Source organism: Bicyclus anynana, chromosome 9 (genome assembly GCF_947172395.1).
Source record: "Bicyclus anynana chromosome 9, ilBicAnyn1.1, whole genome shotgun sequence".
Taxonomy (NCBI): domain Eukaryota; kingdom Metazoa; phylum Arthropoda; class Insecta; order Lepidoptera; family Nymphalidae; genus Bicyclus; species Bicyclus anynana.
This window is the reverse complement of record NC_069091.1, coordinates 4,973,561-4,992,794: the sequence shown is the minus strand read 5'-3', so window position 1 is coordinate 4,992,794 and position 19,234 is coordinate 4,973,561. Positions and strand designations below refer to the sequence as shown.

The 19,234-nt window shown below is 35.5% G+C and overlaps 1 protein-coding gene across 4 annotated transcripts in view; it reads left to right on the top strand.

Moving 5' to 3' along the window:
- The first annotated feature begins 498 nt into the window (after positions 1–498).
- Positions 499–19,234, top strand: part of LOC112047259 (uncharacterized) — a 145,501-nt gene continuing 126,765 nt past the window's right edge. The window contains exon 1 of one of the 4 annotated variants that reach the window (XM_052883355.1): positions 499–2,351. In XM_052883355.1, the coding sequence (XP_052739315.1) occupies positions 1,040–2,351 (1,312 nt within the window). In that variant the 5' untranslated portion in view covers positions 499–1,039. The remainder of the gene's footprint in view (positions 2,352–19,234) is intronic. The other 3 variants (XM_052883353.1, XM_052883354.1, XM_052883356.1) reach the window with 3 other exon arrangements.

Genomic DNA, 19,234 nt, shown 5'->3' with positions numbered 1-19,234 from the left:
TAATTATACAATTATAATATACATAACATTTACGCACAATTAGGTATGTTTCGGCAGTCAATTAAAAATCCTTTTCTCTTACAAGAAATCATTCGGAAATATTACTTAATACAATAAATGTAATGGGTGATATATCTAGGTACTGGTACAACAGTATCAGTTAAATATATTTTACAGTCAGTTAAATATCAGTTAAATATATATATCGAGACATAAATTAGTCAATAATAACTATTCCTGTATATTGTATAAAACTTCGATACGAGGCACACATAACTTACAAAGTGTTTATAAACTTATAAATGTTGTTCATATTAGAGGAGCGAACCTTCTGAAGGAACATCTGCAGTTGTTGTGACAGCTGGTCATTAGTCACGTGCACATGGCACCGTCTCGTGGTCAAGAGAAAAACTGTGTCAGTGTAAACAGTTGCGTGGACGCAGATTATGTTTGTTACGCGCTAGGTTCAAGGGGAGCCAGCCAGATTGTCGGCGCGTTTCACTATTTATAGTGCCCCGCGTCTATTTAGCAGTTTGCTCTCAGTGCAGAAATGTCCGGAGACGCGGAACGAGCAGAGTCCCACGCTCATGCAAAATAAACTATACTAGTTCACTGACAAGTTTTCGTTTTTATATCAAACGCGGGTGATCTTGCCACAAAGTTGTTAGATGCATCAGATAAACGTCAAACACGCGAATTATGCAATCCTTGCAACATCACCTCACTTCGTTGCCTTTCGTTACAGTGAGTTCAGTTAATATTACGGCGCACATGTAACTAACGTGTGTCAGTTATTAAATCGGTTATTACATAAATTATGATAAAATTCAGAAAAAGCGTGATTGTGTATGTGGGAAAACAAAATTGACATTGGTGCTATTTTAAAGTGAATGCCAAAGAATGGCTGGAAACATGCCAAACTGTGCCGTTGAGTGTAAACAATCAGTTCAATATTAAGTAATGTAATTTTTACATATTTGTCATTTTGTTTAGGAATCTCACAAATGTCTGTCGTAAATAACAAAGAAAAGTTTGCAAAATGGCGGAAAAAGAGGACTCGAGTGATAGTGATGGCCCAATAATAGATGATAACGTGATTCGTATCCAACTAAGGAAGTCAAATCAAAAGAAATGGGAGCTGCGGACGCGAAATCATTCTCCTGGTATAAGATTTCCTACTATTCAACTTTTCGATTCTGAAGGAAATTTGTTAGTTGAAACAAATGATGAAAACATATCAATTAGAAGCCACGACTCTTGTGAACCTAGTCTTAAAACAAGTCAGTCTATGAACGAGAAAGATTACAAACACGTCATTAACAGGAAAATTGTTAGAAAACACAATTCTATTTCTGGTGATAAAATATACACTCGTGTTTATCATAATCCGGTTGTGATTAACAAAAATTGCGAAAATACAAAGCCGAGCATTATAATTAAAAATAGTAGCAGTATAACAAACATTCCAAGTAAACTTACGGTAAACAACTTTACCAATTTGCAAACAAATAGCCTCGAAACCACGCCTTTCCATTCGGAGGGCCCGAGCGAAGTGAGTAGCTATAAAAGTTCCGACAATGAAACTTGCGAGGATTTTACCTCTAATGATAAATTATCAAACTGTAAAACAACGCTACTGGAGAATGACATAGATTCCACTCAAATTTCTCAACAAACTTCCACAATATCTCTAGATGAACCAAGTGAAGCAAATGATGAGGTAGTGGATGATAATGAAAAATGTTTAGGACTTCAAACATCACAATCTCTAAACGATGCAAGATTATCGGAACGTGCGAAAGCCTTTCAATGTCATACATTGCCTCGATCAAAATCTAACGTTATTTATAAACTTCCTCAAAATAAAGTTTCCTTTCTCAACACCTATCTAAGAAGCTTACCTGCCCGACCAATATCTAATCCGAATTGGCTTACCTCACACCTACGCCAAACAACAGCTTCGCCGCAAAATTCTCGCGACGAAACGAAGCCGAGAATATCGCCAGTATTTTATTCAGAAAATTCCTGGCGAAATTGTAAAATAGATGAGAATTTTACAACAGACAATGACTTCAATAACATCCCGACTGACGTAGCAGCTGATTGCGAGATGAAAAAACGCTTGAAAATGTATAGGCGCGGTATATCGGAAATTGAGCCATGGCAAAGAAACGAGAGTACATTTACAAGGAAACGACGACACTCAGTGAGTGGTGCTGTGCGAATTAAACGCACTTCATCCTCAGAAAGTGTAGATGAGGCCGACGTAGTACTTAACCGTTTGAAGAGGAGGATACTTAAGAACAAGCTAAGAGAGAAACGACGGAGTGGCGGCAACAAAACTTTTATAGGTGAGTTTTTTTATTCACTATTTTATTTTTTAATATTCTTTTTATTTTCGTATTTTAATAGCCTAATTTAAAACCACATTAATAGTCGCGCGACCTGTATAAATAAAATCGATAGCTTTCATTATTACTTATCAGTAGGTATAATGATGAATTATGAGTAGGTACATAATAGTATACCTACAGATAATATTTTTTCACATTCTAAGTAAATAAACTGTTTTAAAATATCGTCCCTTTCCATTCATCTTACAAAAATAATAACATTACAGCATTAGACACGGAAATTAAAAAATCATCACAGAGAAAATCCGCTTTTCGCAGCCCATTTTTTAAATCCTTTCCATCTATTATTATTCAGTGAGGGCGTTACTCATAACGCGATTAGCTGAAGGATCCACAAGTCCTGCACACTAATGCGATGGAATGAAAACACCTTTATTTTCATAGACATAAGGACTTATAAAGTAAGGAAGTGTTTGCAAAGGTCCAAGTTGTGTTAACATAATACAACACTCCATTATCCGCTGATTTACGACAGGCAGTTGTACAGTTGAGTTGTCATATGGTTCGTTAAGTAATAATATTACGTAGGTGTGCATGAAAAGCGAACACCGTGGCTTTGTTACTGGGTAATTGTTTAAAACCAGTGTAATATAACATTGTAAATTCTAATGTTACAAACATAATCATCCATGGATAACTTCTTGTTGTTACACAGCTTAATGGCCTCCGTGACGCAGTGGTATGCGCGGTGGATTTACAAGACGGAGACCCTGGGTTCGATCCCCGGCTGGGCCGATTGAGGTTTTCTTAATTGGTCCAGGTTTGGCTCGTGGGAGGCTTCGGCTGTTACTTGTTACCACCCTACCATCAAAGACATGCCAATACCGTATCGCCAAGCGATTTAGCGTTGTGGTACGATGTCATGTAGTAACCGATTGGAGTGTGAATTTCATCCTACTCCTAACAAGTAAGTCGACTTTCGGGTGGGATTGTAGTCAAGGGCTAATTTGTAGAGAATTAAAAAAAAAACTAAATGGATCCCTAGAAAACAATTTTAATCTCTAATTATTTTAAATTAAAATCCATTTAAAAATAATTAATTACCTGTTGGTGTTACTGCTAGAGCTGTGATAGCCCAGTGAATATGACCTCTGCCTCCAATTCCGGAGGTTGTGGGTTTGAATTCGGTTCAAACCTTTAACTTTACAGTTATGTGCATTTTTAAGAAATTAAATATCACGTCTCAAACGGTGAAGGAAAACATCGTGAGAAAACCTACTACCAGAGAATTTTCTTAATTCTCTGCGTGTGTGAAGTCTGCTAATCCGCATTGGGCCAGCGTGGTGGACTATTGGCTTAACCCCTCTCATTCTGAGAAGAGACTCGAACTTAGCAGTGCTGGTAATGCTGATGTTGCTATATGGTAGTAATTGTCTAAGCCCAAAGCCTAGACTAGACAAAACTTTAGTAACTTAAGAAAATTAAAAAAAAAACACAATAGTCACGAGTTACTGCGATGACTTGTTCGTTTACAAGAATTTAACTATGAAAGTTTTTTTCGATATACACCATATAGTATGAACAAAATCTATCTTATTTTTTTTATTCTTTACAAGTTAGCCCTTGACTACAATCTCACCTAACGGTAAGTGATGACGCAATCTAAGATGGAAGCGGGCTAACTTGTTAGGAAGAGGATGAAAATCCACACCCCTTTCGGTTTCTATACGACATCGAACCGGAACGCTAAATCACTTGGCGATACGTCTTTGTCGGTAGGGTGGTAAGTAGCCACGGCAGAAGCCTCCCACCAGCCATACCTGGGCCAATTAAGAAAACCTCAATCGGCCCAGCCAGGGATCGAACTCAGAACCTCCGTCTTGTAAGTCAACGGCGCATACCACTGCGCCACGGAGACCGTCAAAAATCTTAATCAATCTTATACGATATCACAATATGACCTTCTCAAATCAAGATAGATATATACATTACATCTATATCACATCCACTTTAAATAGCATTGTTCATTTTCGTCGAACGCAAAACTAAAGCATTTTTTATTGACAATCAGTTTGCATAACAATATGGCATTTGCACCGCTAAAAATGGCAACTTGTAGCTATAAAAATAGATTTAGAGGCGGAACCTTGACTATGAAACGAGCCCGACCTTTTAATGTAATAAATGGCGTATTAATCATCGTTAGTTAGTCTATTATAAAGGTGTGGACCACAATTGCTTTGTAAAAAGGCTTTAATAAATAATTTATCATTTCCAAACTACAGTAGAACCCGTTTAACACGATTTCGCAGGGACCCTACTAAAAACGCGTCTTAAACGGGAAAACGAGATATAATACGAGATAAATACGAGATATTGGTGGGGGATAGTGAAAAATATAACGACAAATGTACACATACACAGACATAAAAATTTGTGTATTTGGTGTAAAGACTACCTAATTATGCTACTTAAAGTAATCATATATGACTAATAGATTTTGATGCATTAGTAATTAGGAATTTTCAATTAAATTTTACTTTTGCAGTGCGTCTTCAAAATTTTCAGTTTAGAATCGCATCATGTCAAGGGTCGTTTGCTGTCTTTCAGTTCTTTAAGATATCATGTATTAGTCTTGTCCTGCAACCTTGTTTAAGTCCTTTGTGATGTCCTGATCTATCTGTTGTAATTTATTTGTCGCATTTGCATGCATTTGCGTGTGACGTGTAGGCGTATTAAACGGGATGACGAGTCGTATTATGCGTTAGAAAATATATGAAAACACGTTTCAAGTTGGCGTTTCAAGGGACTGGCGTAAAATTACGTATTAAGCGAAAAATCGTTTTAAGCGTGATCGTCTTAAACGGGTTCTACTGTATCTAAACTACCTCATAAGTGGTTAGCTGATTCAGCTATGGGCAATAAGGTCTATGGTCCGAATTCTGGGTCAGACAAACAAAAAAAAAATTACGTTATTGGGATTTTTCTTAAAAGAAAAATCTACCAATACGTAAAACAAAGATATTGGTCGCTCTGAAATTTGAGGAGTCTAGCTTAGATCCCTTCCGTTGTGAGGAGGGTATGATTAAAAAAAAATATAATGACGATACATAGTTACTAATATTAGGATTATGAGTCAAAGTGAGCTAAATTTTTAATAAGCAGTTTGCTCGTTTAATTTAAAACTTACGCTTGACAAAGAATACCTAATTGCCAAATTTTTTTTAATATAAAATCTTAACATTCTTAATGATAAGGTAAGATCACTTCTATGTAAAATATTTACATAATCCTAAAATTGTAAATACTATTTATTCAGTCTGTTGTAATAATCATCAACCATAAAATGTTCTAATATGGAAATTCTTTAAACAGAACCATCTGTTTTATTATAACGCCATCTATGCCTAACCTTCACATTTACGTCAGCTGTGGTTAAATTGTTGAGAACCTCAACTGTGAATTTCGTGCCCTCTGGCGAATACTGTCGGTACTCAGTAGCTAAGATTCTTCATGCAGTTCATAACGTAGTTACCAGTTTATCCACGATTATCACAGATCGTGGTAGTACTAATACTGACATTTAGAAAAGGTATCAATTCAGTATTTTCATCAATTTCATATATTTTTTTTGTAAAAAAGATACAGACGGACATTTAAAATTTAACGGGTTGTTCCTTTTGTTTTTTTTTCGTTAACACCCGAAGAACTTTGTGGTGTTGGAATTCGCACTAGAAATAAGAAAGCGCAGTGTTGAGTGTTGGTCGACTCATCACCAGGTGCACTGACATCAAGCGAGTTGTAGGGAGCTGCTGGATGCAAATGGCTCAGGATCGTGGTTTTGGAAGTCCCTATAAAAACCCATGTCCTGTTGTGGACTTCCATTGACTGATATTATGATGATAATGTAATAACTGGAATATAAATAAGATTTAGGACCTGTGCCTCAGCTTGACGTGCACATTGTACGACGTGTTATTAGAATGTGTTGCGACTGCGAGATGCTAATTATCATCATAATCTGTGATTGATTATGGTGCTCATAGGCTCATATAGTAGGGGGGGAGGGCCGTGCCCACCCTAGAACAGCCCTGTGCCCACCCTAGGATTCTGGGCTTCCGATATAGAACTCTATTATGATACTAATAATATGCTTGATGTCGGGGGCTACGCCCCCTCTAGGAAATAATCCTAGATACGCCAATGATGGTACTCCACTTATACTCCACTCCCACTCCTCTGGTGGGCTTTCCTAATGCCCACCATACCATAAGTAGAAACTTATGATGATGACATGACTGTCACATGTATTCAATGACATACAAAAGTAAACAAAGCATGTAATCAATTGAGACAATCAATGTTTACATCGATTCAAAACTAAAATATAACGTCATATTTCCAGCAGTTTTATTAAAAATTTTTGGATGGACGACTTTTGGTATCTAGTTAAATAGAAGTCTTGGACTTATAGCCGCTATTACAGCCTAGTATGTATTCAGAGTTGGTATTCACCTTAATATTTCAGTAGCAGTTTCGAAGGCTGTGCCTCGTTGTTTCATAAATCAATATAATGGCTTCCTCTCCTTTTTGCCTTTTGCGAAGAGAACCGACGAAAAAGTGACATCTAAGAAATCTCCGCTCATTGGCTCCAGGCCAATACTTAAGAATACTGTAACTAGAAAAATAAATTCAAAAACAGGACTGTCTTGGAATATCCCAATTTCAACTTTTGTCAAACACATAAAATTTACAACTAGCGGACCCGGTCAAGCTTCCCTGTGATTTATTTGCACTTCTTTCCTATCCCTACTCTACTTATACACTACCCGACCCTTAAAAAAAATAAAAAACTCTCTGTAAAAACCATCGTCGTCCTTCAAGGAATATTTCTAGGAATTTTCTAAGTACCTAAATGTGATTACAATTTTTAAGAATGAAATATCTTGTAAGAGATCCCGTTTACGATCAAACTTTTCGTCAACTTTTCAATCAAACGTGTTTGATCTTCGTTTGCGATTTTGTTTGTTATACATTTTCTTAATCAAACAGTCAAGTTTGACATGTATGTTTGTCAAAAATCACTGATCGTTAACGATTGCCTTAAGTGAATTGCTGTATCTAAGGCATATTTAAGGTGCTTGATTCTAAATAATGTTGTGTTAACAAAATACCTAGCTGAGATTGTTGTGAGATCTAGACTAAAGCTTTTTTGGAATCATCATAGCCTTAATTTGTACCTATGAGTATGACTTTATTGTAACTTTATATTTCCGCAAAAATTAAAAAAAATACAAAATATACAGGTATAACTTTCTCAATTAATAAAAGGAATATGAATTTAAAAATCCACCTTTCAGTGTACAATAAAGCTTCCAGCCAATTTTAATATCAAAGTATTTACTAAGTAATTAATCTCATTTTTACTCGTTACTCATTTTCATTACCTGTGTTGACTTTCATATCTTTACCGTCGCAGACAGTCGTAATTGTTTAAGCACTAAGTACACAGAAGATAATGGAAAAGACGAGTTTGTATTTGTTTTATTCGTTCTAGGTTTTTAAAACGGGACCAGATTATTATATAATTATAAATAGGCCAAAGGTCAAGTTCAGCGGTTAAACCGATAGCAGGTGACAAACAAACTAACAAACAACTCTACACTTTTGAAAATTTACTATACTTACTTAACAATGAAATTTGGTACAATCAGTCATGTTATTTGAAGCTAATATGACCGAGTGAGACAAAAATCCTAATATTCGGTTTACTTCCACAACGACTCGTCTTTATTCTGCTATTATCTATCCTTATTATATTTTATTCTCTGAATCGATTACATTCAGTCCGGCTTCGTTAAAATTTAAGTCCGACGGGCGTCTATTTGAGAGATTGAGTATTCATTTTTGAAGGCAGCTCGATCTAGCTGGATCTGAATTAAAGTAACGTAAATTATTCTTGTGTTCTGGTGGTGTGGTTCTATTGGAAGCGATGACAATAGGTTTTTAGAAGTTCTAAATCTTTTACTATTTTAACTGACAATTCTCTTTTAAGAGTAAACTTTTTGATGGATATTTAATTTGAATATATTGAGTTGTATTCAAACAGTACGCTTGAAGAAAAATTTCGACATGTCCTAGGCGTCCCTAACAATACGAGTTGTGGGCAAAAATTGTTAGTAACAATTAATTTATTAAACTTTCACGGTCTTACTGGAGTATTACAATGCTCGGATATATAATTGCAAAGTTCGCTGCCGATAACCCTTATCCCTTATTACCTGCCTTTTTATAGAGGTTAATAATATTTTTTTATGAAAATAATAAAATTGCTATATATGATACGAAATTAAGAAAAAATCAATTACACACATTAGAACAAAAAACCAGTAGTATTTATTTATCCTGGGTTAGAGTCCTGAGTCGGGCTATGAAATACTGAGTTTATATTTCCTCTTAAAAAAATCAGTAAAAATCTCCCAGCTAGCAGTAAGGAAGTGGCAGTTGTTACACCCACGTGCCTTTGAGAACTTGTTGAGCCGTTGATCCCGTTCATTATCTTTAGTAGTCTTAGTCTTTGTATCAATCAACGACAAAATCTATATCCAGTAAAAATTTTAGCCAAATCGGTTCAGTAGTTGAGGCATAAAAACAAACATACACACACAAAACTTCGCCTTTTATAATATTAGTGTGATTAGTCGTCAAAGAGTTTATCATTATCACCCTAAACCTATCAACTCGCACTTGCAACGTGTTATGGTTGTGCTATGCTCCACTTAGGTACCCTCTGCTATGAATGATGGCCTGGTTACGTTAAACTAAACTGATAATGAAGAAAAAAGTGCAAGTTGATTACAAACCTGTTTTGAGTCAGGACTATCCTCCAAAACCCGTCAATTTGGCTACACTAGTGATTCGTTCAGCTGCAGCCAGCCAGTATGGAAACAAAGTTAGAAATAAATTAATGGTCGTAAGAGTCCTGGTGATATAGGTCAAGCAATCTTTTTTCTCAAATATTTTTTGTAATAACGACGCGCTGTGATGCGAGTAATCGTATCAGTTTTTAGTTCATCATCATCATCATCATATCAGCCGATGGACGTCCACTGCAGGACATAGGCCTTTTGTAGGGACTTCCAAACATCACGATACTGAGCCACCTGCATCCAGCGAATCCCTGCGACTCGCTTGATGTCGTCAGTCCACCTGGAGGGGGGTCGGCCAACACTGCGCTTACTAGTGCGGGGTCCCCAACGTCCATCGGCTCTTCGCACTATGTGCCCCACCCATTGCCATTTCAGCTTCGCAACTCGTTGAGCTATGTCGGTGACTTTGGTTCTTCTGCGGATCTCCTCATTTCTGATTTGATCACGCAGAGATACTCCTAACATAGCTCGTTCATAGTTTTTAGTTAGTTTAATATTTTTGGTAAATTTCATTTTTGGCTGTTATTTTTGGTATTTTTTTTTTAATAGAAATACAATTTGAAAACTGCTTTTATATGTAGGTAGTTATTTATTATTGGAATGAACCTAACACGACGTTTGAACAAAAGCAATTATCAATTTAGATAAACTTTTCAGAATGTGAGAACAAACGAAGTTTATGAACGTCATAACTTTTTGAGAATTTTCTCCTCATAATTAGATTTTTTACATTATTCTCTTGGTGGAGTTTTTGAACCGTATATAGGTACCTCTAATTACGTATGAATATTAAAAAAAACTGCTAATCCAATTTTCTCAAAGGCTTTTGACGTGACAACGTCTTATAATTCGATGAAGCCAGATGCAAACTCGAAAAAAGATGACGTCATGCGTCGTTCCCTCATCTAGGGCTGCCAACTTTTTTTACAAGAAATAAAGTATATCTCGCTCTAGGGTTGCCAACTTTTTTACAAGAAATAAAATATATTCTGGTCTATGAAGATTATTAAACAGTATTTTAGAAAAACGATCAGTATTTTGTTTATTTATTGTTTTAAATACGTTAATTGGAACTTTCTTTTGAAAAACGCAACTATTCCATCAGTATTTTCTGGCGTTGTCACGTTCAACTATCGTCAGTAAACCATCTTTACAGACAACCGATTTTTTTCATTTTATTTATACGGTTATATTATTTTTACATAGTTAGGTATGTTTTTATACAGGGTGATTCGGTCTTTAGTGCGGATATTTTTTTTCGTGGTTCTGTATCATTAATAGAATATAAATCTACAAACAGTTGATACATTTTATGTAATTTTTTTTTTAATTTATGTCTCTAAAATAACAAAATAATGTACATATTATTACTAAACAAGATATATTCAGCTTAAAAGTGATCTGGTGACGTTCTTTAGGTATCAAACGAAAATAAAATAAACGCACAATAGGGTGACCCTAAAATTCTGTTCAAAAGTAAATAACTTTAGCTAACGATAATTTTGTTATTTTTGAGTTAAAAAAAAAAAGAAAAAATACGTGATCATTAAATTTTGTTTATGTACAAAATATAAAAATATCCGCACTAAAAAAATTTTCTTCCTGTATACAATCTAATGACGCTGTTTTTCTATTAAAATAATAATTATTAGTTATCTTTGAATTTAAATCTACTTCTGTTAGGTAGTTGCGGCTTAGCGAGATTAATTTTCAAGCCTTCGCACTTGTACCATAAATAACTATTATAGTCTTGTTAATCGTAGCGGAGAGCTCACCGAGCGTTTCCATTCCGAGGGTCAAGGCCATTCGGGTCATCGGGAATCGCAACCCGTCCCACTGCGGCAACGCTTATGCGACGAACTCTCAGCAAACAGAGGACCAGCAAAACAAGCCAGATAATGTAGAACGGCTATTCGGGCTTATAAACAAAGAAATGGCCATAATTTCCTTAGCACGAGCGGCATAAAAACAGAAACACATGGTATAGAACATGCGCATAGCCGGCGCCGCGAGTCAATATCCTCCCACCCCAACGCCGCCATGACGCGCTTCGTTTGCCGCCGTGACGAAGCGGTTTAACGTAGGTTTTCACTTATTTGAGTTTGTGTTAATCGTGGCGACGTTAAAACCATGACATAACTTGCATTAAAAATCAAAACTGTATGAAAAAGGTTACTTTTATTTCTTTTAAATTAAATACAAATATTAGTTAACTCATTTTAATTTAAAATTGTTTTAGTAGCCAGACTGCTCAATATAAACACATCTTTTTATATATTAAATTTGCAATACACTTGCTTTTTAAGACTATCAAAAAGGTTTATCTTAAATTTCTAATTATTTACATTTTTTTTTAGAAAAAATAACTCATTTGCAATTTATTACATATTTTTCTTTAAAACATATTTACGTGAACGAAGAAATTTTGTGCATGCTTTTAGATTTTCACAGAAAATTATCAATTGAAGAATTGAAATTTCACTAAAAATCATTATTTATTGACATAATGGGAATATTGTAACACATTGTAATATTTTTGGCAAAAACTATTTTCTTTTTAAATTACGGACTGTGTAAAGTGTTACTCATACTTATTGGTTTTTGACGTGTTTTAATCTGTGTTTCACATTAGCTAAAAATTTTAGGAAGCTTAGTTGGAAATATTAAATTAAATTAATAATAATTAATACGCTACATAATAAATTACTCATTAAATATAGTTACGAAGTGAACATTTTTAGAGTTTCTACAACAAACTGTATGTTTCTGAGTTAGGCCTTTTCACCACTGCGCATAAGTTAGTTGTGCGTTTGTCCGCTAGAGTGGCGAAGATCGGAGTGTACACCAGCTGGTTGGTTTGACAGCGAGAGCGAACCGAGCAGGCGAATACTGACACAGAGCACGAGCAGGCACTTGAGGCCTGTCGACCGGTCCGAACGACCGCGGCCGGCGAGAACCGCGCTCACGTGGACCCGGGAAGAACACAAGCCCCGAATTTTGACCTTCCGCGATCCCATACAACTTTTACATAACCCGTGAAAGTACCAGTGCATACAGTGTTTGATGTCCAAAAGATTTTTAGTTCCGTTTCTTATTGTGTGAACAGTTTCAGACTGTGTGAACCGCTGTGGTATTTCCGATTGTTTGCTTTTGAGTTTGATTTGAACCGGATTTTGTTTCGTACGGCATTGCATATCACGGTAAGTGTTTGTGCTTAGTGTTCGAAACTTGCATGAATATCACTGTTTGTATCGACAAGTGTGTACACATTGGTCGGCAAATCCGTGTATTGTACCCGAGTTATTAGTTCCACAATTCTTGTTTAGTTGTTTACTATTGGGTAATACTGAGTCCCGGTACAGTAAACTTGCTTTACCTTTGAATTTGAGTACCTATAGAGGAATACTTAATACTTAAATTATAAAGAATGATTTCCAATGAGATACAAACCTACCCTCAGTTAATATAAATAGTAAATTCCTTAGTATAAATAGATGCCTGGATACATCAGGCTCGAGTTGTTGGTTTGACTATAGGTCTCGTCGTGATAGTTTGTATAGATTATATTATAAATGTGTAATCATTTAAAATTTTTTAACCGACGTAAAAAAAGAGGTTCTGTTTTCCACAGTAATGTAAGTATGTACCTGTCCGAATTTTGTATTTTTATTTTTAAGGACGCGGTTATATACTCTCTACTTTATATTTAAGATATAAATATAAAATATTGGTATTTATTTATGAGTACATTTTAGTAAATATATCTTTTGAAAGCGGTTCTTTTTTTCTTTTAAAATATATATCATAAATAGTTCATAAGGATTATGTTACCTAATATAGGTAAGTAGGTATGAGTAACTATGTGTTTTATCTCAGGCTTATAAATATATTGTTTTTTTTCCTTTTTTACTTGAGCTGACAGTTTGGTCATAATAATAATTAACCTACCTTCCTACTAAGTTTACTACGAAGCATAACAACTACAAAAATAACAAAAAAACTTACCCAAGTGGGAGTTGCCACCCACACACATACATAATATAGTAAGTATTAATATTAGGACTTATTGAATAGTTCAGTAGAAATCTTTATTTTGATGATATTTATGTGTGCATCAATAGGTTTTAAAATAAAATCTGATAGACTTTTAGAGGTTCATGTCACTCTAAGGACATAAATAATTAGGTATTTAATTATGATAGTCTAAGATCCGGCATTAGAAATATATACTCTCATCTGTTATTTACTAGTGATAATAAATAAATTTATACTAATATTATAAATACTAATATAATAAAGCTTAGGAGTTTGTTGTATGTTTGTTTACTTGAACGCGGTAATCTCAGGTACTACTAGTCCGATTTGAAAAATATTTCAGTGTTAGATAGCCCATTTATCGAGGAAGGCTATAGGCTATATTTTATCCATCATACCGGAATGCTAAATCGCTTGGCAGTACGTCTTTGTCGATAGGGTGGTAACTAGCCACGGTCGAAGCCTCCCACCAGTCAGACCTGAACCAATTAAAAAAAAACTCAATCGGTCAAGCCCGGGATCGAACCCAAGATCTCCGTCTTGTAAATCCACCGCGTATACCACTGCACCACTAAGCTCATCAAAAAATAATAGGTACGCGGAACGCGATTTTGTTTTATATTATTTGGTGATTTGTCATTACTTTCTAAGAGGATTTAACTAGATGCATATTTGATATCTGACCATTGGTCGTTTTTTGTCAACTTTCTATTCACATCGATCTACGATCACTTTCAATACGATATCGAACGTGCAATTAATCGTTATAGAATCAATTAAATAACATCCGTCTTTGTCTGAAGCTGCGGAAGATTCATTTGGTATCTAATTCGTGGTTCGATCCACGACCCGTTGGGTATTGTCGTACCCACTCCTAATAGTCTTTCCCGACTAGTTGGAGAGGAATGGGAATCTTGGTCATATTTAAAACATGGCAAATATTATTTTTTATAAAAAAAAAACAAAAAAAAATCAAAAAAATAAAAATACTGGGGATTGGACCTGGACTTATTAACCTTAGATAGGCGTATGGAAGTACTGTGCGGCGTTAGCAGAAAATAACCTAAAAATGCTTAATTTTTAGTAAATTATTATGAAGAGCTCATAAATTAAAAAGAGAGAAATTATTTCGTACCACACAGCAAAACCCAGGTAAAAGTATGTGTTAAGAGTTTCTTTTGTTATACTGCAAATAATTAGAATGATTATAAAAAAATATCTATTTAAATCCCAAGAGACCATCTAAAACATTTAAAAGTACCGTTGCTTAATTATCTTACATACTCATACTTAGGTTAAAATGGGAGAATTTTATACCCAAAAATGGCCATATAAAAAACAAACTATAAATTACATTTTTCTTTGTTTGAAAAAGCTTTATGATGTCTTTCTACTAGATATAATAACTAGAACCCCGCAGTAAGCTAATTTTCTCTGTCGCCGTATTTCAACGAAGTCTGTATGGCTAGGAAGAAAACTAGATGTAATCCGGTAATAAAAATATTACTTACGTTTCCTTTTATTCTATCTCTTCTTCTTTTATTTTCCAAAACCCTGTGACCTATTTATGTGAGTAGTAGGTACTTAGTATAAATATTAGTATCGATTAGATTAGTAATAACAAATAATAATTAATTTTTATTTTATCTCATATCAGTTACCTAATACATGAAAAACTTCAAACCCCCTGTGTTTATTATTTAAAAGTTATCCCTTGACTACAATCTCACCTGATGCTAAGTGATGATGCAATCTAAGATGGAAGCGGGCTAACTTGGTAGGAGGAGGTTGAAAATCCACATCCCTTTTGGTTTCTACACGACATGGTACCGGAACGATAAATCGCATAGCGGTACCGTCTTTGTCGGTAGGGTGGCAACTAGCCATGGTCGAAGCCTCCCACCAGCCAAAAATGTCAATACCCACAACAAATCAATTCTTTCATCATCACAATCAGCCCAAATTAATCTAAGTCTAAGTCAAGCTTCTCTCCATATAGAACAGGAGATTTGGTGTTTGTACCTACCATGCGGGCTACAATTCTCTGCAATTTTTTTCAAGGAATATTTTCTATATATTTTTTTTTAATATGACTAATGTTCCTAATTCCATTAAATTAGTCGATCACTGTGTTAGTAAGACAATAGTCCAGCGAGGAGGAATCAAAACTACTATTGATTAACAAATTAGAGATTTATTTATTTTTATCATAAAAGCACAGAAAAAAGTTTTTCAACAAGAAAATGTAACTGCATTTTACAAACAAAAGCAGAAGCTTTCCTCAGCAGAACCTACCTTCCGAACTGGTGGTAGAATATTCTCGAATAGTTAACTGATGTTTCAAATAACCCAAAAACTAAAATATCCTTTAATAGTCATCTTACATGATCATTCATAAATCAATTGCTATAAATTTAGAATAAGGTCACGTCTGCCCCAAAGTCGCCATTATTTTGAACCACAAACATCCCGTTGAAAGACCCATTTCATTTGGTGACAAAATGGCTGCATCATAATATCATCACAACGGGCTTGACGAATTAGGGGTCGCTGGGAAAGTGAGCACGACTCAGCAAAAGCCTTATTATACATTCTAGCAAGTTTTCACGTTCAAGCCTCTAGAGGGCCATAGTTGCTGGGAACACCTCACGTTTTGAGGTCAATGTCGACCGCTTTGTATGCAAAATAAAAGTTGTGCTTTTCAGACTCGAGACATCGGCTCGTGGGCCACATCGTTGATACTTCCACGATCTATAACACTGAATAATGCAGATACTGTGAATGGTCCTCCAGTTGAATCTTCAACATTTGACCTTGGTTATGAAGAGTGTCTAAAATAAAACTGGGCTTTTAATATCAGCCGCCTTTATGAAACTTTTATAAAACCTATATTTATTTCATACTAGCGGACGCCCGCGACTTCGTCCGCGTGTAATTTAGTTTTTCCCAAATCCCGAGGAACTAATTGATTTTTACGGAATGAAAGTAGCCTATGTGTTAATCCAAAGTAAAATCTATTTCCATTCCAAATTTCAGCCAAATTGCTTCAGTAACCGCAGCGCAAAGGAAGAACAAACATACAGACACACAAACTTTCGCCTTTATAATATTAGTGTGATTATCTGTTTTACTAAGCTAGTATTACCAATATGCATTTCAATTGATAAAAATAAGAAATTAGTCACTGAATTCGTCAATACTAAATTAATAGTATATTGGTTTACTAGATTATTTAGGATTCCGTACTACAACAGCCCAGTGGACCTCTGCCTCCGATTCCGGAGGGTGTGGGTTCGAATCCGGTCCGGGGCATGCACCTCCAACTTTTCAGTTGTGTGCATTTTAAGAAATTAAATATCATGTGTCTCAATCGGTGAAGGAAAACATCGTGAGGAAAATGCATACCAGAGAATTACCGTAATTCTCTGCGTGTGTGAAGTCTGCCAATCCGCATTGGGCCAGCGTGGTGGACTATTGGCCTAACCCCTCTCATTCTGAGAGGAGACTCGAGCTCAGCAGTGAGCCGAATATGGGTTGATGACGAGTACTACAACAACAAAAACGGTACGGAGATTAATAGAAAATCATTTTGCCTTTCAACATGACAAACATTTTATAACGCATCCTGCAAAAACCCAACGGGCGTAATTAAATCCTTGCGTTTGAGTTTGACACCTTAACCGTTTAGGCTAGCCTAGAACCTCTCAAATTTCATGAGTATTTTATTTAAAGACGTAAGTAAATTTACGTTGAATGATAAAAAATTACACTTTTCAATGTGATGTAAGAGCCGTGACAGCCCAGTGGATATGACCTCTGCCTCCGATTTCAGAGGGTGTGGGTTCGAATCCGGTCCGGGGCATGCACCTCCAACTTTTCAGTTGTGTGCATTTTAAGAAATTAAATATCACGTGTCTCAATCGGTGAAGGAAAACATCATGAGGAAACCTGCACACCGGAGAATTTCATAATTCTCTGCGTGTGTGAAGTCTGCCAATCCGCATTGGGCCAGCGTGGTGGACTATTGGCCTTATCCCTCTCATTCTGAGAGGAGACTCGAGCTCAGCAGTGAGCCGAATATGGGTTGATGACGACAATGTTACCTTCAAGCTATATAAATACGAAACATGGTATATTTTAAACCTAAAGAAATGTCATAAAAGTTGACATTTTCAAGAGTATTATTTATTGCACCAATATTTTAAGGCTGAGTGACTGGTATTATCCAATGGTCTCGACAAACCTCGCACTATTGTGGTAAACCACTCATGTCACGCCGGTAATCTCTAAGGAGAAAATAAATGGTCCAAGCATTTTCCGAGACGTTGGAGAAAATTTATCCTTAAAGTATATTAGACTCGACTTCAGTTTGAATACATAGTTTCTTTAAGCCTAACGTATACATATATGATAGATAATGACACAATGTTTCCTATTAGTATTTAAAAGTGTTTACTTTTTTTTTTAATGAATAAAACACGCATCTACTTTATTCCAATAAAAAGGCCTTTATTGTTTGATTCATCTGGTATTATTTAACAATAATTAGCTGTTGACTATTTTATTATATAAAAAAGCTTGCTTATAAAAATCCACCATGGAAAGCTAAAATAATAATTTAATTTTTAATTATTCGTAATCAAAAAGAACCTTTTGTAAACAATAAGACCACCATTTGTAATCAATAGGAATATTTTTATATAGGAATTTAAGTGGATTTTTATTAGATATAATTACTTTTATAGTTGAGAAGTAACAAACACTTAATGGAACACATGGTTGCTGTCAGCTCCATATCCCCCTTAAATTAAGGAGGTAATTGCTGTCATAGTAGACCATTTAAATAGGCTATACTTATTACTTAATGTTGATGTTCTTGAATAACTATTTTTGTAATAACATTCTACCATACCTTACCCTGTAAATGTTTATTATTTTTATACAAATCTACTTTGACATATTTCGACAAAAAGTTCCCGTTGTACTCGAACGTTTCACTCTTATTATAATAAATTAATTGTTTACGTGTATGCTGTAAATGGTTGCCTTATATCGAAGGATGTGGTAACTGCCATTTAAAATTCATAACCTCGTGACCGTCTTTTTCACTTAGATCTGGTCAGGTAAAAAGGGTCGACGAACCCCTATTATAACGGTGCACAACGACCATTTCATTCCGGGTTGGTTTCCCGGGTGGTCCCGTAAAAAGTGCGATAAGAAAGAGGACGCATTAATGCCACTCTAAATATATTGTGTAACAGTATTATGCATATTGTGTTACCTTTTTAGGGTTCCGAATGTACGTAGTACAAAAACGGAACCCTTATAACGTCACTTGCGCACATTTTAATGTCTGTCTGTTTTTTCCAAATGGACTGGACCAATCCAGTTGAATTTTTGTTAAATCTCTTTTGTGTTATCACAGCCGAGAGATGTAGTATTTTGTTTTTAGTATTTTTTTTAGAGATGTAGTCGTCGTCATCAACCCATATTCGGCCCACTGCAGAGCTCGAGTCTCCTCTCAGACTGAGAGGGGTAAGGCCAATAGTCCACCACGCTGGCCCAATGCGGATTGGCAGACTTCACACACGCAGAGAATTATGATAATTCTCTGGTATGCAGGTTTCCTCACGATGTTTTCCTTCACCGATTAAGACACGTGATATTTAATTTCTTAAAATGCACACAACTGAAAAGTTGGTGGTGCATGCCCCGGACCGGATTCGAACCCACACCCTCCGGAATCGGAGGCAGAGGTCATATTCACTGGGCTATCACGGCTCACTTGATAGACAAGAACAGAAGACACATTAGAGATGTAGTAGTATTTTTAAATAAGATCACTGCCCTGTTTTATATTTCGCAATCCTTTATGGCACATGTTTTTAAGTGTAGTTTGCATAATTTATTAAATTT